Source organism: Mirounga angustirostris, unplaced genomic scaffold (assembly GCF_029215605.1).
Source record: "Mirounga angustirostris isolate CCGP_5_RB_7025 unplaced genomic scaffold, mMirAng1.0.hap1 SCAF_3, whole genome shotgun sequence".
NCBI lineage: Eukaryota > Metazoa > Chordata > Mammalia > Carnivora > Phocidae > Mirounga > Mirounga angustirostris.
Genome location: NW_026991711.1, coordinates 107,941,731 through 107,966,581, shown reverse-complemented (window position 1 = coordinate 107,966,581; position 24,851 = coordinate 107,941,731). Strand labels below are relative to the sequence as shown.

At 33.8% G+C, this 24,851-nt stretch overlaps 1 protein-coding gene across 1 annotated transcript in view; it reads left to right on the top strand.

The window, feature by feature from the left end:
• Nucleotides 1–24,851, top strand: part of LRP1B (LDL receptor related protein 1B) — a 1,839,752-nt gene that overhangs the window by 1,208,808 nt on the left and 606,093 nt on the right. The window contains exons 24-25 of the mRNA XM_045868938.3: nucleotides 17,554–17,751; nucleotides 19,175–19,379. Coding sequence (XP_045724894.2) covers nucleotides 17,554–17,751; nucleotides 19,175–19,379 — 403 coding nt within the window. The remainder of the gene's footprint in view (nucleotides 1–17,553; nucleotides 17,752–19,174; nucleotides 19,380–24,851) is intronic.

The window sequence follows — 24,851 nt, the reverse complement described above, 5'->3', positions numbered from 1 at the left end:
TTGGAATAAACTCTGTTCTGGCTGTATTCATCTTCTAACTGCCCACTTAAAACATTCTGATGATTCTCTAGGCCAGATTCCATAGTGAGAAAAACAGAGACTATGGAATCTGACTTTGAACTTTAATCCTGAGGTGGCATTCATTATGGACATGATCTTAGGCAGATGTACTGCTTGAGCCTCAGTTTTCTTATCTTGCAAATATCAGTGCCCATTTTAACAATATCTCCCTTATAGCATTTTGCAACACTAACCTGGAGAACGTGCTACTGTGCCCCATATCCATTAGGTACTTAATGAATGATAGCTTTGCAGTATCTTCTCCAGAGACTTAACTGAGTCTGAGGGACACTTAGAGTCCATGGATAGAATGGAAGGGGTCCATGAATGTTGTTGGGGAAAATATTACCTTTATTTTCTTTAATGTCTCACTGAAAGTTAACACTAATTATTAGCAGCAACCGTGTGTCTCCAATTGAAGTAATATACATTCACATCATGTTAAAGTTGTTCTGATATGTCAAAATATCATATATGTTCAGGCTTTGGAAACCACTATTGCTTTAGTAATGGGAGTCATTAGACCTACTGCACAATCTTTTATCAAATACAGTAATAAAAAAGCATGCATATTACTACATCCAAAAGTGGTCTTTTTGTTCACTATCGGTAACTGCATTTTAATATACAGTATTTGATTCCTTTGTCTATGTATACTTTTTTTTTTTACTTTTTTCTTACTGTTTTTGCACTTTTTAAAACTTTCTGATAAGTGGTACACAGGCTTCATCAGACTGCTAAGAACTTACATATCATAAACTTTTCTCATTTTGTTTCTTCTACGTAGATTGTACTTCCCCTCTTTATCTCTAAAAATTCTGGATATTCTTTAAGACGTATGAGCTCAAATCTTTCTTCTTTAAGGAAATATTCTTTCAAATATTTTTTTCTCTATTTCTCCTTTCTATGTCTAGAATATATTGTCCATGAAAATATGTGTCCACATTTTTAACTTGCTGTTTTATATTCCCATCAATGTGCTTTCTATATTCCTTATCTCTCTGATGAAATAATAAGCATCTTGCAGTCAAAAATCAAGTTATAGATTTTTCTCTTATGTTTTACATAATACTCAGTCCAGTTATAGAAAAATAATATGCAATCAAAAGTATTATATTTTTTCAGAGAATATTAAGTTATTTTACTCTTTTATTTCAAATGTTGTTTTGTGGTCATTTCTTCTGGCTTTTAAAATTTGAGTCCTAGAGCCATAAGTTTAGCAGACATTTATTAGACTCTTTCTTCTCCAAGAATCTTGTATAAAGTAATTGGCATGAGAGGCTGAAAAAAAATACAGCAATTTGTCGTAATAATAGTCATTTTATTTATGTACATGTTTGGATTAGGGAAACAGTAGATCAAAACGTAATCATATTTTACATGAGAATTGGCTCCATAGCTGGTTTTTGGATACAGATGACACAATTATTGACTTATCATAATGCTTTTGTGTTCTATGAAATCAATAACAACTCACGTTCAATATTAAAATAATTCAACCTTTGAATATAAGTGACCAGCTGCAAAGATAATCCTCCTAATGTAATCGGCTCCTTCCACTCCAAGCTTAGAAAGAAACTCTAACAGCACTGTATCAGTTCTCACTGTTAAGATTGCTATATTTCACATCTGCTTTGTTTATAATTAAAGAGGGAAGCAAAGGTATATTTTACCTTTTAAAGTTAATGTGGAGCTTTCTTGCATTGAGAATTTAACCTGCTGGTAATTTATCCCTTCCTGAAGCATACAGTATACCAAATACCATTGTCAGCGTTTGTATTATTGCAGATAATATAGGTTTTGTTAGCTATTGAAGATTATTTTTTTATTTAAACCAACTTTTATATATAAAAAGGATTTATTCTGTATTTTATTCACTTCCTTTCTTTTTTAAAAACCTGTAGTAGATTCAGAGTTCAATAAAAATGAATTAACCATTAACTACTGGACTTTGAAAATAAAATTTCTTTTTTTTTTTGCCCATCTTTTGTTACTTTTTTCCATCATTTTTAAGTTGGGTGCCCACGTTTAAAATGTGTCCTTTCTACTGAATGCAATACCTGTTCTTATTCATCTTGACATTTTAAAAGTAAAGAATAATAGAACTCTTTATGCTTCAAATTAGAACCATGACTCCCCCACTTTTTTCCCTCTTGAATCTTCTGTAGTTCTTTTATATTTTCTTATTTCTCTCAGCTCCTTTCTTCCTAAATTCTTTACAACCTGACTTTTGAATTGCTGAACTGATTCTGTTTTCTCTAAGTTCACTCCTAACATCTTGTTAGTTAAATATAAAGATTTCCATAAATACTATTTTTATGATCTTCAGTTTTTATTTAATACAGTTGTCTCATTTTCTTGGATATTTCAGTATTTTATCAGTTCTTTACATGTTCCTCCTTAATATGTAATGCATTAATCACTTTTCTCATGAAGTGTCCATTTCTTTATACTATGAACACCCAGAATATTGTTGCTGATTGCATTATCTCTAGTTTCTTTTCTGTTTAGTAGACAACTTACTTGCAGATTTGTAGTGTATTTCTAGTTACATTGGGAAGAATATTATAGCATTCTTTCCTATTTTCTCTTAGCCCAAATTAGGTTAGATTTCCCCATCAATTGTTTTCTGGATCTTATTCTCTTCTATTTCCACTTTTAGATTTTAAAAATTATATTTAAGGCAGGGACCCGTTAAAAGGAGGTTGTTCAGGCAAAAGATAATTGGTGACCTCCACTAAGAGAGACAAGAACAGATTGAAGATGCATTTTAGAGAAGAGATTATCAAGTATTAAACAAGAATAAGGAAAAACACTTTTTGTATATTGCTTTGAATATAGTTAATTTTTTTGGTATGCTTGTCTTCTCTCAACCACCAAATTACAAACTCTTCAGGATAGGATCAATTTTTTAATATGTACTATATACTTCCCTTAAATTTCTAAGAACAAAGGAGTTGTTCAATAAATATGTCTTTTCTTGTCCATTTCTTATTAACTAAACCACAAAATATTTTGTGGAAATTATATTAGATGCCAGAATAAAATATTATGAGTGCTTTAGAAAAATTATGTTTATTTTTCAATTCAATTTACATCATTTTTAGGAAAGTGATTAATGGATATAATCCATAATTTTATAAAAACAAAACTGTATAAATATAGTGATCTCCTATTGGTAAACTGCCCATTACTCAAACCTTAATTCTCATATACCTATATATGTGTTCTCTTGGAGATCTTCCTTTATCACCTCCGATCAAATTACTGTGGCATTTGTATTTGCAGCTATGCTGTGTTTCCTACTATCCAGTTCTCTTTAGTTGGGTATCACTGAGTCACCTCAAAATTAGTTGGCTGAAGTGTACTCTTTCTCTCCTCTCAATTATCCATAGCCTGTCAGCGTCTCCATTTTTTTTTTTCTGGTCTTCGGGGTACACAACCTAAACTTATCTTTGACTTCCCCAGTTCTTTGCTGACCCCTCTCTCCATATCTAAATTTGTCCTCCACAATATCTTTTGGACTCAGTGCTCCTTCTCCAGCTGGTAGCATCAGTACCACAGTCCCAGCCAGGAGCAACAGATGTTGTAATGATGATGGCAGTCCTCTCTCTGGCCTCTTTGTTGTTATCCTCTTGTTTCTTTAGTTTGTAAGAAGACTATATTGAAACTTAAAGGGATTTAGTATTTTATTTATTTTTTTTTTAAAAGAGAGGGGGAAATCCAAATCTGGAAGATGAGAATTAATGGAAAGAGGTCCAAAGTATAGTAAAGAAGAAAAAGAAAAGAGAACAAAAGTAATGAGAAGCAGATGGGCCACTTTGGGGAATAATGGTAAATATGGGTGAAGAGACCAAGGGAATTAAGCTGTGTGAGAGGGTATAATTTGGCGATCCACTTCTTTATTTTGGTAAAATGACACTTTTTTTTTTTATGTCAGTGTCTATTTATGATTTTAAGCTAACTCTCAATTATTTTTGGAAAGAACATCAGATTCTTCAGTCAGCTATTTAGGGCCTTCTTCATTTTTGCTTATTTTATCTCTCCAACCTAATCTTTCATTATCCTCCACTGTGGATTTCCATTCCAGGCACAGTATTACTGTTTTTATCATTAGTAATGGTAGTAAATAAATAGCGGCCAAGAATGTATAAAGTACTTTCACATACATCATTTTATTGTAGCATCTCCTTCATGTACTCTGCTCATTATCATCTGTGACCTTCCAGGATGACAATATCTTCTACATTCTGGAAATCCTATATTGTATTTGAAACCCTCTCCTCTGAATTTTTCTTCAAGTTAATTATTATAATATTACTAATAGCTACCATTTATCAAGCATGTAACAATGCGACAGGCAGTTCATTTATATCTTACAGGAAACTGACAGATATTATTAATATTCTGATTTTATACCTTTCGAAACTGAGACCCAGAAAGATTACTTCATTTACCCAGGGCCTGTGGCAAAGAGATGTTAGAGCAAAGCTTTTGAACTTCCTTCGACCTGACTCCAAAGCAAGAGCTTTTACAAGCTACTACAAAGATCCAGGCCATCTCCCTGGGCTGTGTGCCCTCAAAGTCTTGTGATGCCTTTGAATAGTGTATGTTTTATGAGCTTATTTCTGTCACCACTTAGACCTAAACTTTCTTAAAAGCTGAGACTGCATCAAATTATTTTATACCTCTTTCTAAATACATAAAAATACATTTTGTAGCAAATGCTTGTTGGGTGTAAATGCTTCCTCTATTACTTAAAATAGTAACAAGTTTTTAATAGTTTTATGATCTGTGCTATGTGTACAACTAATCTATTGTTTCTAACCGCTATGTAGTATCATATGGCGTGTACCCGCCTGTTCTTGTTTCTCCACCTTACAATATAAATATGCTCAAATCACCCCAAATCTCTGCACAAGTAATGCTGCCATAGACATGCATTTACCACTTCTTATAAATCTGCACGAAAATTATTTGGGACAAAAATTACTGACTCATAGGGTATGCTTATACTTACTATGAGAAAGAACCTGTTTCTTTTCAGAGTGGTTGAACAGTCTCCATATTCACCAACAGTACACTTCTAAAGTCCCCACATCCTTGTCAGCTCTTAAAATTATCTGAATTTCTCGTTTTGTCATCCAGTATATTGGAGTAAAGTGATGTTTCAATGCTTTAGTTGTATTTTTTCTTACAATGAGTTTGAGCATTTCTCTATATTCTTGTTAGCCTTTTGAATCTCTTCATTTTCTTTGGCCATTTTCCTACTAAGATCACTGCCTTTTTCTTATTGATTTGTAGGAATTAGTTGCATGTACTAAACTATAGACATGTTAACTATCTTCTGCATTCTTTTACCCCTCTATTAATTATTCACATTGACCTTTACGGAACAATTCCTCTTTATCTTTCTGCTTCATCACTGACTCCTTTCTTTGCTTTATTCTTCTTATTATTTTCTTCCTCCCATAATCACTTTTATCTCTTCTCTATTTAATGTCTGCTGGGCTAACTATTTATTCAGTGATTCTTATAATTAATCATTCATTCACTTATTTAATTGCAGGTTATTTATTAAATACAACCTAGCAAAAAGCACTGGGCCATATTTTAGAAATGCAAAGATTTTTGCATTTCTTGAGCAAAATCTCAAAAACTCATACCCCTCAATGAGTTCTCTCTCTCTCATTCTTTCATATATACACACACCCCAAGTGCAGATTCCTACCACTTATTAATGGAAAGAATAGACAAGTTTTTAAGAAACCTGAAATATAAAGCAGAGCTACTGAGAAAACATATCCAGGAATTTTTCAGGCAAGTAATTAAATGGAGAAAAACAAAATGAAACAAACAAATTAAAAAAAAAATAGTTCTCAAGAATATTGATGGACAGTTGGTGATACAATCTTGCAAATTTATCAGTTTGAATAATAGTTGAAAGTCTATCCTACCTTTCATTTTACAGATTCTATATCCTCCACCCTTATGTATATCACACTTAAGTAATATTTCACTATCATTCATTCCCAACATAGCTATAGCTGAAGGAATGGAGACAAGGAAGTAATGATATATATTGAACCAGAGTAAACAATAGACCATTTACCACTTCATAAGTTGCTACTCTGTAGAGGAAATGTATCTGATGATGGGGACAGAGAAATTCAAATAAATTATTAAATATGAGAACAAACGAAGTAAAAACTCTGAAATTGCAGGAGAGAAAACACATTATAACTACAATATCACTTTCTGTTTGAGGACATTATATGTATGATAGAGAATCAGGAGCTATTCATATAGAATTGCTAGTTGTAGAGTCATAATAACAATTACTCTGAGAGGACTAAGAGGAACTCTTTCTTAGACAAGTCATCTACTGTTTTCATATACTGTCTTGTAACAATCATGCAAATCTGTAGTGGGATTAAAAGAAAATCAAAGAAAAATGAATTGCAGATAGAAGACCTTTGAGTGTTTTTTAAAAGCTATTTGTGATGTGCCACCTTTATAAAAATGAAATTCATCACTTTAAAAATGTAAAGTGTAACCCACTTTGTTTTATACATATGTCTTCTCATGGTAAAGCAGAACTTCAAGCCTCTTCTATATTAGGAGTCTTATTTGCTGTTTTGAACTGTAAAATTCAGTCATTTATGAGACTGAATAAATCACTAGGAGCTAGCACACTAAAAAGTTAGTAGACTGCAAAAATGAATGACTACTTCATATTTTGCTAATATTCATTCCAAATTGAACTTGCCCTAAAAGAAGCTGGGGCGCCTGGGTGGCTCAGTCGTTAAGCGTCTGCCTTCGGCTCAGGTCATGATCTCAGGGTCCTGGGATTGAGCCCCGCATCGGGCTCCCTGCTCGGCAGGAGGCCTGCTTCTCCCTCTCCACTCCCCCTGCTTGTGTTCCCTCTCTCGCTGTATCTCTCTCTGTCAAATAAATAAAAATCTTTAAAAATAAATAAATAAAAGAAGTTAATATACTTATATCAAAATTGAAACACATGAGAAAATGCTTTATTGTGTTTTATCACCAAATATTTTATACAGAAGGTTTTTTTATTATTATTATTAAAGGGTAAAAAGAAAACATTGTAAGATTTGGAATTTTGAAATCCAGTCTTCATGATTTCCCAGTAGTTTATGAAATTACATATTGGATTATTCATTGCAACTTTTTTATTTGCTCAAAAAAGAAAAAATAATTTAGTAAACTAACAGAAATCCTAAAAGTAGAGGCACTTGGAGAAGTTATCAGGATTCAGAGTTCAAATAGAAATAATTTGAATCTTTACACTTTGATTTTTTATTTTGGTAAACAGGTTTATTATAGTCATGTGTAATCAAGTAAACATTTGTCAACTATATTCTCAACACAAAATGACTATAATACATATAAGAACTTGAAAAGCCTTTGGGCAGTTTTAATAAAAGAGTCAATGTAACAGTCACCGTTCAGAGTAAACAAGATATGTTTTCGGGGTACCTGGCTGTCTCAGTCAGTGAAACATGCAGCTCTTGATCTCAGATTGTGAGTTCAAGCCTCACGTTGGGTGTAGAGATTACTTAAAAATAAAATCTTAAAAAAAAAAAAAAGATAGGTTTCCAATCACCTTGCATTTTATGAAATCTTTCAAACGTATTGGAGAATAATGTATTCACAGCTCATATTTTAGTATATTGAAAATTTATCTAATTTATTCATGTTATTCATGGTATAAATCATTTTCTGAAAGCCATGAAACACTAGATAACTTTGAGGCCTCTGTTCATCCATTCTTCCATTGCCAGGGGTAGCTCCTTTTGTGAAATTGGGCTATCTGTTCTGTCATAGTTTGTGTTCTTAAACAACTTGTAATATAATTGTTGTGTTCCTAAATTTACGGAGTCATATACATTATATATCCAGCTGGAACTAGTTGGATTTTTTAGTCACAAATATGATTTTGAGATGTATCCATAGTACTTTATATAGTTCTGCTTATTCCTTTTAAATGCTCTACGGCATTCTACTATATAAAAAGATTATAGTCTACTATATAAAAAGATTATAGTTTTGTTATAAAAAGATTATATATATATTTTAAAGATTTTATTTATTTATTTGACAGAGAGAGACACAGCGAGAGAGGGAACACAAGCAGGGGGCGTGGGAGAGGGAGAAGCAGGCTTCCCGCGGAGCAGGGAGCCCCATGTGGGGCTCGATCCCAGGACCCCGGGATCATGACCTGAGCTGAAGGCAGACACATGACTGAGCCAGAGGCGCCCCCCCCTTTTTTTTCTCTACAGGATTTTTATTAGAGGGTGGGGGTGGATATGGGCATCATGAAGTCCTTGGCACAGGAGCCAGGGCATCTCCTGTTCATGGTCATTGATGTTGTTGCCAGTGTTTTGCTACATTAAACTATGTTGTAGTGATAGCTCTTATGATATCTACTTGTGGAAATGTGCACAAGTTGAGCCACATGTTCAAGTGCATAAGCATCTTCAGTTGCACATGTCATCTCTATCATTGCCACAGTTGTACAAATATACACTACCATCAGCTGTTAGAAGAGGTCCTGAGTCTCCAAATCATTGCTAACACTAGACAGAATTACAGGTCAAATCCATGCTCCTCCGCTTACTAGCTGTGTGACTCTGGCATATTATAGAACTTCTCTGTGCCTCTCTTTCTTCCTGTGCAAAATGGGGAGGATAACATCACGCACTTCATAAAACTTTGTGAGGATTGCATAAATGGGGATCTATAAAATATTTAAGAATAATTCTATATAAGAAGCACTCTGTAAGTGTTTGCTATTTTAGTAATGTTCAGACTTTTAACTAGTTGCCCAAGATGATGGTTATGGTCTTGTTGTTTTAACTGGTATAACATTTTCTTTTTTTTTTTAATTTATTTTTTTATTTTTTTAAAATATTTTATTTATTTATTTATTGAGAGAGAGAGAATGATAGAGAGAGAGCATGAGAAGGAGGAGGGTCAGAGGGAGAAGCAGACTCCCCGCCCAGCAGGGAGCCCAATGCGGGACTCGATCCAGGGACTCCAGGATCATGACCTGAGCCGAAGGCAGTCGCTTAACCGACTGAACCACCCAGGCGCCCGGTATAAAATTTTCTTAACACTCTTAATTTCTGGGTGCCCTGGGTGGCTCAGTCGGTTAAGCGACTGCCTTCGGCTCAGGTCATGATCCTGGAGTCCTGGGATCGAGTCCCTCATCAGGCTCCCTGCTCGGCAGGGAGTCTGCTTCTCCCTCTGACCCTCCCCCTCTCACGCTCTCTGTCTCTCATTCTCTCTCTCTCTCAAATAAATAAATAAAATCTTTAACAAAAAAAAAAAGAAAAAAAAAATCTTAAAAAAAAAGAAAATGGCTTATTTTACTTATTTTCAAATTTATTATTAAAATGCATGTGTCACTCTTATTTTTTTAATTTTATATCAAATAGGTAAATAGGAAAGTAATTATGAAAGATATTCATATTATTCAATATCTTTCATAATTACTTTTCTATTTTCATTCTTCCTGTTATTCATTTGTACATATATATGTGCATGCATATGTATATGTATTCGTCCATAGACTTATCTATATTTTACTCATCTTTCAAGCAAGTGGCTTTCAATTTTCTTGATAATCTTTTTCTCTATTTTATCAATTTCTGTAATTATATTTATTTTCTTCTTCCTAAATTATTGGAATTTATATATTGTTTTATTAATTTTTAAAAGATGAATTCTCGATTTTATTCAACTACCACAAATACACAGAGAAGAAAAAAAATCAAAATATCAGTATGCTCTATTTTTTCCTTGTATACATGGAAAAGTTTTCAGAGCTAAAGAGCTGAGTATAGTTATACAGATTAATAGGACTGAAGTAAAAATCATGATTTTTAGGTAACAATGAATTAAAAGTTGTGTTTGTACAGTTCTTTATTCTCTACAAATTTCCACACTCATTACCGTATTTCTTTTTTTTAAAACAGATGAATTGAGACATAACGTATATACCATAAAATTCATTCTTTTAAAGTGCACAATTCTGTGGTTGGTAGTGTATTCACAGACTAGTGCAACCATTATAACTATCTAATTTTAGAACATTTTAATCCCTCCCCCAAAATAACTCCATATGTATGTAAAATCACTCCCCATCAAATCCTACTTCATCTCTGGCAACCTCTAATTTATTTTCTGTCCCTGTAGATTTGCCTAGTCTGGACATTTCATAACAATGGAGTAATACAGTAGTGGTCTTTTGTAACTGATTTCTTTCATGTGGCATAATGTTTTCAGGATTCATTCATGTTTTACCATATATCAGTATTTTATTTATTTCTATTCCTGAATAATATATTTCTTGTATTGATATACCATTTTGTTTATCCACTCATCAGTTGATGAACATTTGAATTTTTATTATTTGATTATATGAATTATGATATGAATATTCATGTACAAGTTTTTGTGTGGACATGCATTTTCTTTTCTCCTGTGTGTACAAATAAGAGTGGAACTCCTGGCTCGTATGATAAGTCAATGTTTAACATTTTGAGGAACTGCCAGAGTGTTTTCCAAAGTGGCTGTGTCATTTTAAAATTCTGACAGCTGTGCATGAGGGTTCCAATGTCTACACAATCTTGCCATCAGTTGACATTGTCCATCTTTTTTATTATAGTCATTCTAGGGGGTGTGAACTGGTATCTTGTACTTGATTTGTGTTTCCCTGATGACTAATGATGTTGAGCATCTTCTCATGTGCTTATTGGTCATTTTTATAGGCCCTTTGGTGAAATGACTGTTCAGAGTCTTGGTCTAATCTAGGGTCACTAAGTATTCTTCCAATAGTTGTGTAATTTTAGCTGTTATATTTAGGTCTATGATACATTTTGAATTAATTTTTATATATGGTGTGAGGTTTCAACTTCATTCTTTGGAATGTGGAAATCAAGTTCCTGCCGCACATTTTCTTGAAAAGGCCATTCTTCCCCCATTGAACAGTTCGCTGGAGTTTGGGCTTTTGGGAGCCCCCTCTGGAGATTTGTGGACCATTTTTTTTTTTTTTAATCTGCAATGAAGCTAAGGACAGGAGAATGGGTTTGATACATATTAAAACACCACATAATACTGACATTCAGCAGTTTTTCTTGAGTAAGCACTCATTTAATTGTTATTGGACTTTGTTGAATTTCTAGAGTTCAGAAAAAGGTGATTTTCACCATTTTGCCAGAGTTTTCACTGTTCTTATGAAGGAGAGGATTTTTGGATCCTTATTTCACCATTCAGGAACTGATTCTCTATTTCATTAATATTAATTGTTCATGCTTCTTAATCTATACATCTGTTGCCATAATATCTTTATTTCTGAATTCCTGTTTGAGGTCCTGTTGGTCAAGAAAATGTTTAGCAATTATTTTTAGGGTTAAAGCATATGAGGAGCTTACCAGTCTTTATAATTGATTTTTAATTTAATTCCATTGTGCTCAGAACAGATGTCCATTATTAGGTTGATTATTTGCTTTCTCTTGAGACTTACTTTGTGGACTAGAACATGGCCATTTTATTGCATATCCTGTGTGTGCTTAAAGAGAGCATGTCTTCAATTTTGATGTACAGATATCTATATATTTCTGGTGGACTTAGCTTTTTGTTTATTTTGTTATTTTAATCATCTTGTTATTATAATTTTGTTATAAATATCTCACAATATGATTAAGGATTTATCAATTTCTCCATTTAATTCCTTATATATTTTCAGCCTAGATTATGAAGGCACACACCATTTTAAGAGTTTTATCTGTGTTTATCTGTTGTCTTGTCATATAATAGAGAACTTTCTGTTTCTACAAAAGCTATTTGCCTTAAAGCCTATTTTGGTTAATATTAATATTGCTTCATCAAGATTCTTCACACATGAAATTTTAGATCATATAGCACCAAAAGTATTTTATTTTAAAAATCAAGACAAGACCTATATAGTTTAATGACTTTTCTTTATTTGTAGCAGATGCAAGAGTAGAATCCAGGACTTCTGTTGTAGAATTCCTTTCTACATCCAGTTGTAACAAACAAGTCAGTAATTTTTGGTTTAGGAGAGTATACTTTCTCAAATAGAGCATGAAAGTAAGAGCAGTAAATGATCTCCTAAATATTGCTGTAGTAGAAATATGAGTTCTCCTGAAAGGGGAAAAAAAAACCAAAACATGTTTTACAGTATTTGTCATACTGAATTACCTTTCTCAGCATATATGTCATGCCCAAACAATTTTTATCTTATTTATGAGTGTTTCTAAGAATCAGGAAATGATAATTCCTCTATGACTAGTTTGAATTTTTATTCTTAAAAATTGTTAATCTTAGTAGAAAAATATATGTTAGTACTAAAAAAATTGTATCAACTGAAAATAAAGTGAAAATTTTCTCCCCATTTCTGAACCCCAGTCACCAGTTGCCATAGAAGAGGTAACAACATTCCCTCATTAAGCCTTCAAGTATTCTATGCTTTACCTTCATACAGTTCTAGAAAAATATTTTGTTTTTGATATTTTGTTTTTTGGTACTGTTTATATCTTGCTGTTTTCAACTTATAAAATATTTGGAATTATTCAGTATCTGTACCTCTGTATCAATCACATTAATTTATGTAGCCCCATAACCTTGTACTGTATGACTGTACCATAAGTTATTTAGCCAGCTACCTGTTCATAAACATTTCTGTTGTTCTAATCTTTTGCTACTAAAAATAATAATGGATAACATTTCCTTACTCATCTGCCATTTTTCATATGTAAAACTGTATCTTTAGAGTAATTCCTTATAAATGAACTTAGTTGGTCAAGGGGTGTGTGTGTGTGTGTGTGTGTGTGTGATGGGTATTGCCCATTGGCTCTCTATATAGGTTATAACAGTTTATACTTAGATTATCAATATTTCAGAGTGTCTTTTGCCTACACTTTAATCAATATAGTGTCTTATCAAACATTTTCATGTTTTGAATGCGTTTATCATTTTATGAGAGAAACTGTATACTTTTTAAAATTTAAAAGTTGTTTATATTTCCTTTCTTTGAATTATCTGTTTAATACCCTTTGCCTATTATTTATTTGAGTATTTTGTCCATTTATAGGAGCTCATATATATTAAAGAATTTAGCCACTTATTATATTGCAAATGTTCTATGCAGTTTATCACTTGTCTCTTTCTCCTACAATTTTTTAACGTATATTAAAAATCACTTTTTTCTTTAGGTCTTCCATGCTTTGTGTCAAATGGACAAAGGCTTTTTTTCATTCTAGAGTTCTAAAAATAATTATTCTATGTTTACTTCCAAGACTTTCATAGTGTCATTTATTACATCAAAATTATTAAGCTATCTAGAAATTATTTTTTATATTAAGTCAGGAAATTCTCTAACTTAATTTCTTCTCCAGGTACCCTAAAACTATCATGTTTACAGGAAATTTATAAATTAATTCAGGCAGAAGCAAGTTCTTTGGGACATTACTTTTTTTCTTTTTGTTTCTGTCTAATAATATTATATGCCTTTCCAAAGTCTTTATTCCTCTCATTAATGTTTTAAAATTTCTTCGTATAATCTTTGTATATTTTTTAAATAATTTCATTCCCAGATTCCTTATCTTTCTTCATTGTTGTTGCTAGTGTGCATTTGTTCTTGTTTTGTTTTTGTTCTGTTTCCCTTTTGTCTTCTTGATTGGTGGTGGTTTGTAGGAAGGTTAGAGATTTTTGTCTAAAAATCTGTAATCAAGCCCTTTTCCACCCTTTGTCTCTGGCATCCACTGTTCTGTTTTCTGTCTCTATTGTTTTGCCTTTTCCAAAATGTCATAGAAATGGAATAATATTGTCTGTAGACTTTTTTTTTTAAGATTTCATTTATTTGTCAGAAAGAGAGAGTGAGAGTGAGAGAGGCAGGCAGAAGGGGATGCACGCTCCCTGCTGAGCAAGGAGCCGGATGCAAGACTCGATCCCAAAACTCTGGGATCATTATCTGAGCTGAAGGCAGATGCTTAACCAACTGAGACACCCAGGAGTCCCACCTCTGTAGTTTTGAACCTGGCTTCTTTCACTTAACGTATTACATGCCTGTTTGTTTCTTCGTTCAGATTCTCCTTATGAGTCTTTACGGTGACAGTGGGCCCAGAGAAGTTTCTGAGACCAAGTTTATTCCCATCCTCTTTTCCCAAAAAGTGATTATTGGATTTGCCCCTTAGTTATGCTACCTCCTTTGAGAACTGTGCTCTGCTAGCATTTTCTTTGTATCTACAGCTATAGGCATCCTCTCTCAGAAACTGTCCATCCTTTGAAGGCATTCATCAGTCCATCCTCTAATGCTCTGGTGTTTTGGTAACAGATGTCTTCCAGTGTTAGTGAAAGTGGGACTTGCATTTCTTTCTTTCTTTCTTTCTTTCTTTCTTTCTTTCTTTCTTTCTTTCTTTCTTTCTTTCTTTCTTCTTTCTTTCTTTCTTTCTTTCTTTTTTCCCTCCTTCTTTCTGTTTTTTTTTTTTTAATTTTTTCCTTTTTCTGGTGTGATTTTCTTTTTTTTCTTTTTTTTTTTTTAAGATTTTATTTATTTATTTGAGACAGAGAGAATGAGAGAGAGAGAGCACATGAGAGGGGGGAGGGTCAGAGGCAGAAGCAGGCTCCCTGCCGAGCAGGGAGCCCGATGCGGGACTCGATCCCAGGACTCCAGGATCATGACCTGAGCCGAAGGCAGTTGCTTAACCAACTGAGCCACCCAGGCGCCCTCTGGTGTGATTTTCTAAGGAAGAGGCAGCACATCATTGCTTTGCGGTTTTGAAACTCTGTGTCCCTTAGTAGCTATTAAGTATAAATTGCTCTAGCAAGTAGCTGCCCACCTCTAATTTACTACTTAACTAAGGGCAAACTCTATGCCAAAGGATGGGGAAGCTCTTCAGAGCTGAAATGTCACTAGCTTTGGTACATGCTAATAAATATCCAACTTCCTTTTGGTGTATTATCATTGCAGACTTTTTTCTTTTGCTTATTCCTTTGAGAAATCTTTGAAATTTAAGACTTACAATAATAATTAAACATTTCTTAAAATATTAAGTATCCACACTTTTAATTATCAATTATCCTGATAACTCAGTATGTTATATATTTTATAAATAAAAAAAGTATTGAGGACCAGAAAGTTTAAGTAAACTTCTCAAATGCACACAGCCAATCAGTAGAAGGGCTCTAGTTTTAAATCCTCATTTTGTGACTTCAAATCTGTTACTTTTTGACCACCTCACAGTTACCTCCATATTTGTATTCACTGTGATGACTTTGAGCTTATAAAACAAATGTATACGCATTATTTAATTGGATTCTGGTAATGATAGTTTAAGTTAAATTGAAAGGAGGTTATCATTAAATCCATTTTACAGGTAAAGACCTTTTCTGAAAAAATAAGGAAAATTTCAAAGGCAAGCTGTTGTTTCATAGAGCAGATTCGCACAAGGGATCCTGATCCAAAATTAGGTATTCTCCCTTTTAAATAACTGTACATCCAATAGAACCATTTTCTTTACTTCAAAAATGCTAAATTCTTGGTTTAAAATTTTATGAGTATTTGTTCTATTGGGAGCTGTTTCGTGCTAGTTGTTTGACACACGTTTGGTGTTTTATATCAGTTAGCTACTGGCACAGTAATGTTTGTAATAAACACCATAATACTGTGCAATAAATAACCACAATACCTATAAGATCACAACAATATACAAAATTATTGTTCACAAGTTCTCAGGCCTTTGGACTAGTCTTGTGGCCTTGGTTGGGCTTACTTATACTATGTATTCACCTGCTGTAGGTGGCTCTGCTGATCATTGCAGGGCTCCGTCCCCGGCTAGCTATAAGCTACTTTCTTAAGATGGAATCAGTTTCACATTTGTTCATTTGAAACACATTTACTTAATGTCCTAGGCAGAACTTACTGAAGTAGATTCAAGTACAGTGAAAAAAAAAAAATGGCCAGTGATTTCCCTACCCCAACAGCAGCATCCTAGGTTAGCACTGTTCTATAACTAAGACCTGGTATGTATTATGTCCTCCCCAGTGCTTGGTATTAGGGCCATCATAATGAGGTAGGCAGACAAGATCCCTGTTTTAAGAAAGCATATAAACCAGTGACGAAGGTAGATGACAAACAAATAATTAGCAATTTTAAAATACACTTCAAAGAGAATAAATAGGTTGTGGAGATGTAAAATAATAAAAATGGCCTTTATTGGGAAACTGACCAGGAAAGACCTCTCTGAGGGATGGAGATTAAGAAGAACAGTAAACGTGGTTGCAACTGACAAAAACCCATTTCAAACTGAGTTGGAGTTAAGTGAGTTGGCTTACATATCTGAAGTGTGGGAAATGTATAGGGAATATGAAAGAAGGAACTAGACTTAGGGATAATTGCAACTGCAGACTTGAACATCCTTAGCCTGTGGACTTGAACATCCCCAGGTCATTGCTGCTTCCTTCTCTCTGGCTTTTTTCTCTTCTACTACAATATCACAAGTAGACTTATACAAACTACAAGGGCATGGATACTGGCATTACTAGGCTTAGAGATCTGTGACCTTAAAAGAAAAGAGACTCTTTACCCTCAGCTTGAAATATTCTCTGGAAGTTTATAGACCCATTAGCCTGATTTAGATCTCACATCCCCCTCTTGAGCCAGTCACCATGGAAAGAGATGATTATGGCCGGTCACATTCAAAGAGTGTGCCTAGACTTAAAGTAGGAAAACAAATTTCCCTAAAGGAAAGCCCAGAGGAATGGTACTAACATGGAAATGGGGGGAAATCTTTGTATGCCTGGGTCCCCTCCCTCAAAATGTATATTTACCAAGCAAAATTCATGTCTAACTCAGTATGTCCAACAGTGATTGGTACAGGACTTGACACATTTCCAAATTGATAATGTAATTTTAGTAAATTTCAGACTGTGGAGAAAACCATCATCTACCCTCTTATGGGGAGTACACTCTAACTGTAAGCCTGTAACTCTCTTCACAGAAATCCTCTTTTATTGGTTCTCTTTCCTTTATGGAGCTGTAGACATGTAATGGGTTAAGAGTAGCAGAACTCGTTTTAGTCAACTCTTAGCAATAACCTGTGTTGATGTTTCTGAGGTTTGGACTGTCAGCTGAAGCTCCACTAAGATAGAAAACCCCCATTTTGTCTTAGAATTCCAATAATTCCTGTATTCTTTAATCAGAATCAAGTGTAGAAAAATCCAAGGGAAAAAAACATATTTATACCTTATTTTAATGAATACATATAAACCTAAAATTTTCAAGTTTCTTTTAAATGTTAGATTCAAAGAAATTGCTCCTATAATAACAGAATTATATAATAAATTATGCTTGTAAATAATTAGGCTTGACCTCAAGTGTTTTACTCTAATTATGAAAGCATATAAATATTTTTATAAGCCTATTAAAAATAAATTTATTTTCAGATCCTTTTGAAGCATTCATCATCTTTTCTATCCGCCATGAGATCAGAAGGATTGATCTTCATAAAAGAGACTATAGCCTACTTGTTCCTGGGTTGAGAAACACAATAGCGCTTGATTTTCACTTCAATCAAAGTTTACTTTATTGGACAGATGTTGTAGAAGACAGAATATACCGGGGCAAGCTTTCTGAAAGTGGAGGTAATTTTTAATTGAAAATTCTAGAAAAATATGCTGTAATCAGATGGGATTTAGATTAATCTTTGCACTTCCATTCTTTATCTTCTCCCTCATGTATGTAAAACCAGGGATGTCAAGTATATGTGTGAAGATCTGTTGAGGGAGGGGAATGAATGGCAAAAGCCTGCGCTATGCATACCATTTTCAAATTATGAGCTTTCCCATGGACATTTGGTGAAGAAAAATATTTATAAGAAATAACTACTGCTTTCCACATACTAGTAGACATATGTTTGTGAGTTAAAATGTTTTCATTTTGTTACCATCTTTCAGCAAAATTTAAACAAATAATGAATTGTTACAAAGACCACTAATATGAACTAAATGTTTTTATCATAATTTGACTTATTTCTTTTGTCTAATCTACACTTTTCTTAAGTAGCAAGGCTCTGAGATAAATATATGTATAATCCTTTTGAAAATGTTGGGTCTGTGTAGCATCCCAAAGCCCAGGTGTTTCTATCAAAATCTGAATTTCTCCTGAAGTCACCTTTGCAATTTTGGAAAAATGGTAATAAACACGATATAATTATCACATGTGAATTTGTGTCCTGTGGCATATTGCAAGAGACTGATTTCAAGTGATGGATTTAGATCCTTGAGCTTAGATGGTTAAGGGTTTAAAAGAAAAAAAATGTCTAACAAAAACACTGGCAATGTCATAACCCAAGAAGGGTTATCCTATTAGGAAAAAAATAATTATTTTAATTACAAAAGAAATTAAGAAGTGGATGAATAGATCATTGGTGAACGTTACCAAATTGCTTATTTTTATTTAGACCAAACTAATGCCTTCCTCTCTTATTTGTTATCATGTTATATCATGTAAGTCTTCTGGCCCAGGAAGGGGCAGGGAGTGTGATTGGGGCTTATCTTTCTTAAGGGTAAGTGCAGTAAAGTTATCTTCTCTCTCATGCTTCAGAAAAGGGTGCTGCTGACTAGCTATAATGCATGTTGGCCCAGGGGGACATTTGCTCTTTATTCTACCCCTGAAGATCAGTGTTGTACTAAACTGCACTCATTTGAACTAGCCCATCATTCCTGTTCCCCAAATCCTGTGTTCTATTTCAAAAGTCCAAAACAAGAAATAACTTTTTGAAACCTAAACATTGTTGTTAGCATCAAGAGTTATTTAAAAATTCTACTTCACTGTCACTAAAAGGGCTTAAGAATTTAAAAATTTCTGGTAGGAAAGATCAGTAATTCTAAATTTGGAGTCTTCTTAGTTTCCATCGTGCCAGGTAACATATTTGCACTATATCTTTCAAACTCAATGTATTGCTTAAAAACTCGGTACTGCTGTTAAGTAGACCTGTGTGTGTGTGTGTGTGTGTGTAATACGTTTCTTGAATGGGTACAAGTATTGGTCTCCTTTTTTTTGTAGGGGTTAGTGCAATAGAAGTGGTCGTGGAGCATGGCCTGGCTACCCCAGAAGGACTGACAGTCGACTGGATAGCAGGCAACATATACTGGATAGACAGCAATCTGGACCAAATTGAAGTGGCCAAACTAGATGGTTCTTTAAGAACTACACTAATAGCCGGAGCCATGGAACACCCCAGGGCCATTGCTTTGGACCCAAGATATGGGTAAAGAAGTTTGACTTTTACAGATTCACTTTGACATAAAAAATTATCTTTTAAATGAATATTTAATTCAATTATCTCAGAAATTCTGAGTCAGATTGCTTATCTTGTGCATGTACATATATGTGTATATATGTATAATTATGTATATGTTTGTCTATGTGTGTGTATATATAATTATATATATATAGACCAATTTAAGTTTATTAGCATGAATCTGGTTATAAGATTGCTTATAGGTACTTTCAGAGGATAGAAATATCTTCTTTCTAAATATGGGCATTATGCCCTATTGGAAGCCATTGCAACTCAATGTTGAAGCAGTAGGTTAATGAATTTCTCTTTGACCTGCCAAAGAGATGCTATAATTGTTTCTAATGGTTGCAAACCACAGGGCCAGTCTCTGGTCCAAATAGTCACAGATGTTAACCGCACCACCTCTTATGTATTTTGTAAGTACTTGGAGTCAGTTTAAAAGGAAATTAGTATAAGCTTGAAGGAGTCCAGTGATGAGACACTGACTATTTGGGGTGTTGGAAAGACAAGGTACATGATTCTTGAAGACAAAGTACATGATTCTTGAAAACAAGGTCAAATGTTGAGTAACTCGGGTTATTGCCTCTGGTGTTCCCCTGGATGTTCCTCTGCGAAAGAGCAGAAGAGAGACGCTGAAAAACAAGGCTCCAATTTCTACTCACTCGCTTATTCTCTGGAGAACCTACTCAACTCTATTATCGTCCCTTAAATTTCAGTTTTTTCTTTTGTAAATCAGGGATAATATCTTTATCATTTGGTTGTTTTTGAGAGGAGATGGTAAATATGTGGAAGATAATATGTAAGTGATATTGATGAGAATACTATGTTATTACTGTTAATTATTTAATCCTTGTTAATTATTTTGTAAATCTAAAGCCATTGTCAAGGCTAAAGGTTAGTAGATCAGAATCTTTTTAAATTTATTTTTATTTTTATTTATTTATTTATTTATTTATTTATTTATTTATTTATTTATTTATTTTGTCTCTGTATCTTCAAGTAATACAAAGTCCAGGGAGCACCAGTGAGGGAGGGGAATCAGCCAGGAGGGGGTTTAATGAAATGCAGAAGAGAGAAAAGAGAGCCTGTGTTTAAGTCAGCTTCCTGACCACATTTTTCTGGCTGGTGCTCTGGCTTATGCCGGAGCTCAGAAATCAATAGATTGGGAAGTTTGTTCTTCTTTTCCTCAATTCACACACAGAAATTAAAGGGCCAAAGCAGGTTGCCTAGAGCAAGGTTCCAAACTGACAACTCTCATTAATACGTTTGCTTTATCTCTACAGTGTTTTAAATTTATTTGAATTACTTTCCCAAACTTAAAATATTGAGACATTTTGTATACAGTGCTGGATTTTTGGCTACTTTTGAAAAAAAAAAAAAATAGAGATCTGGCAGCAAGGAGCAAAGCACTAGCTGTATCTTTTAGCTCTCATTTATACAGTTTACACTTTGCCCATTTCATTCATTAATTCCTATGATAACAGTTCACCTGCAAGAGATATGTTATGTTTAATGAGAAATTCCTTTTTTTTTTTTTTTAAGATTTTATTTATTCATTTGACAGAGAGAGAGATAGCAAGAGCAGGAACATAAGCGGGGGAGTGGGAGAGGGAGAAGCAGGCTTCCCGCTGAGCAAGGAGCCCAATGCAGGGCTCGATCCCAGGACCCTGGGATCATGACCTGAGCTGAAGGCAGACGCTTAACGACTGAGCCCCCCAGGCCCCCCAAGAGAAATTCCTTTTTTTAAAACAGACTATTCCTGAGATTACAAGTAACTTGCTGATCCTGACCCTTTACTTCCCTTAAAAGTTCATCATCAACAGGGCTTTTACCCTCCATGTAACAAATACCAGTTTGAAATTTTCACCTATTAAACCTATCTAAGTTGTACCAGCACCTTATACACAGGAGAAACTTTCTGTGTAAGGGAAAGTGATATTTTGGAGAAAGTTGTGGTTTTAGCTTGTACACCAACATGGTAGAAAAGCTGTGAGTGCTTTCAAATTACAGATGGCACACACAGAGAGAAACAAGACACAACAAAAAGGACAAAACGGGCGTATGAAAGCTTTGAAAATAGTCTGACCAAACAAAGCAGTAAATCTGGGAGTTGAAACTTTATTTTCTATAGCCTTGAACTGACAATATTTAGGATAAAATTATTTATCTCACTTAGTTTGCAGAATGTCCAACCTGAGAGGAGGGAAAAAAAAATAGAGACACCAACACACCACCCACAAATATTATTTAAGTGAAAATATCAGATACTATTCCAGTGATATAAAATCTTCAGAAGTAATATACCCTCTAAGAGTTGAAAGTTAGTATAGAAAGCTAGCCTCTGAGTAGGAAAACCTGATAATGCTTCTGAGAAAGTTGATACCGTCCATTACTAATTGCAACTATGAAATTGTTACAGCTGATTAAAATAATTATAGTGGTAATAATTTTTTTCTTGAAAAATGATTGACGAAATATACTTATAAAATCATTTTTGGTATAAATAAAGTTCAGAAGGCAGTACTAGTTCATTCAACTCTAGGAAGAAATTGAGAGGTTGACTGAGAGCATAGTAAAAATACATGCAAACACACACACAGTGAACTGCAAAGCTAAGTGCAAGAAAAGCAACACTGAAAAAAAATTTAATTTGACTTAAACTCCGCTTAATGCCTTAGTGGTATCTATTCAAATAGAAACATAAAATTTCTCCCTATTTCTCAAATAATTCAAGAAATACAAAGAAGCTGTGAGTCAAAATTGATAAGAGCTCCAAAACACTTGAACTTCTTTTAAAAATATATATTTTTGGATATATCTACTGGGTAATTTTTTTAGAATTATGGTTTCTGAAAATACTGTTAGCTTTCCTACTACATCATCAGCTCTCTAATGGCAAGACATGCTTCCATGTCTATGAAATCCTCCCCTGCTCTTGGCATATATAATTGTGCTGAATAAATGTTTGTTAAATAAATTAATGCATGCATATGCATATGCATTAATCTCTGTTTTGTAACTTACAAAACTCAAGGATAAACCTGAAAGAGTGAAGTATAGAGTAAAAGACAGCTAGTGGGTAATATTATAAACTTTGTTTACAATAACAAGTGAATGAACAAGTTTGTAACCAGCCACTTTGCTCCCTCAGCACAGCTGAAGAAAAACAAAAACAGTAACAACAACAACAACAAAAATCGGGCTATAACATTAGACCACTAAAACATGTTTACATCATGTGAGTTTCCTTCAGCTATGAAGGTCCTCTGTGACCTTCTTTTTACAGATGCCAAAAAACAAATGTTTTTAACCAACTACTTTGCTTCCCTGGCATAAAAGCCACAGGGCTTCACTTTACATTATAAAACATATTTGCCATGATGCCGCATCCCTTTAGTATTCTGGGTTTTGACCCAATATCCCAAGTGACAAGTTATTCCAAGACGGTAAATGGGAGCCTTAGGGAGGAGCCATTTTTCTCTCATTCCGTTTTAAGGGAATACACTTATTGCTAAGGTGACCTGAACGAGTCCATGAATCTCCTCTGAACCTCAAGCTAAGTATTAGGGAGTAAGAAGCGCCAGGGAGTTCCCCATCTACAGGGCACTCACTTCAGTTCTTGAACTTTCATTGTCTTTGTACTCGTACAGCTGCATGGTGTCTTCCTGCTCCATTGCTGGCGTTTCGATTTCATTTCTCATAATAATTGGACTCTGCTATAGCCATTGCAATTTGTGAAAGCAGATACAGTAATTGTGAAGATTAGTGAAACATCTAAATAAAATTTTATCTGGGACTGTTCCTAAATGAAACTAATAAAGACGTTGCTTTTAGAAGACCTAAAGATTGTGGATAAGTATCCTCTTTTTTTTTTGCCAAGATCATTTATTTTCACCTTCTGCAGCTTGACCTGATAGATGATAATGGCCCTTTCATGCCTGTAATGATACAAGTTGTTCATGGTCCATTGACCCAATTTAATCCTGATACAGACTAACTCATGAATGCAGGAACTGTAGAATCAGTAGACTGTAGTCTCTTTTTTTAAAAGCAATTGTGGCTGAATATTTCCATACGTCCTGTAAGAAGAGATATTCAGTCTTTGTGTATTTCAAGAAATAATGCAATCATTGAAATGCTAATACATTTTAACCATAAAAAGAAAGTAATAAGGGGAAAATGATTCTTTTAAAATACATTACAGAGTATACAAAAGAGTGCCTAGAATTTTATGAAACAATGATCCTTGAAATCAACTTTTTAAATTGATTGTAAACTGACTTATGGTGAAGTTAAGAACACTTTTAGGGGAACTAATTCTAGAACATGTTATTTTATAAAAAGTATTGGAAATTTCCCCACTTGAATTGATGAAAGATTAGGACCATTGTGAGCACTACAGAAGAAACAGCTTAATGCTACTATGTTTAGTGAAGAAATGAAGGACTCACTTATTTTAGAATTTCTCAAATTATCCCAAGCCATACTTTTATGGTCCACTGGAAACACATCCTTGAAAGTCTACAGTGCCCACTTCTGGTAAACCTACAATATAGAGAAAATGCAGAATTGTAGCGTTACTGATATGTGTGTTGGAATTTCCACAACCACATAAGGCAGAGCTAGGTAGAAAGTTCCAAGAGAGACACCAGTTTTCCACTTGTTATTCAGGCAGAAGACAATGCTCAGAAGTCTTTGGGTCATCAGTCCAGAGTGTGAATTACAGCCTTGCCTGGATCACGTGGTAGCTTATCAACAGATACTCAGACTAGTTATCATTCTCAAATTCATTGTTTGTTTTCAGTGATGATTTTTCCTAATCTTTTTTAAACTTGCAAATCTCTGTACTCTACCTTGTCTGTCAAGATACCACATAAATGTGATTGATGCTATGTCGGTCTTGTTTCTATTTTAAATCTTATTTTTGAAATCCTAAGTATAAAGGGAAGCTGACAACAACCTACTGTCAGTGAAAAGATATGTGCATCCAAAATTAAATCTGTAGTGAGACACATAATTCATTTCATTCATTGTTTTAAAGACATTTAACTACTTAACTGAATAACCTACCAGCTTTATATTAATTAATCTTTGTTCCATTTGCCCTTTATGGCAACATATTGTATACTAGGTAACTTATAAGTAATAAGCATATGTGTATATACATGTTGAAATTTCCAGATAGTTTTTTTTCTCATATAAAACAATCTAATCTTTAAAAATTAGTCTTTGCAGAAAAAAAGATTTCTAGCCATAAAATTTTATAAATGTCCTCTGGTATTTTTAATATTCTTACAAATTTACATATTATGTTAATTTTGAGTTAGATACACTTTTAAACTTTTATTATAGAAATTTTTAAATACACAAAATAGAATGAATTATATAATAATCTTCCTCATATTCATTACCCAGCTTCAACAATTATTAATACATTAT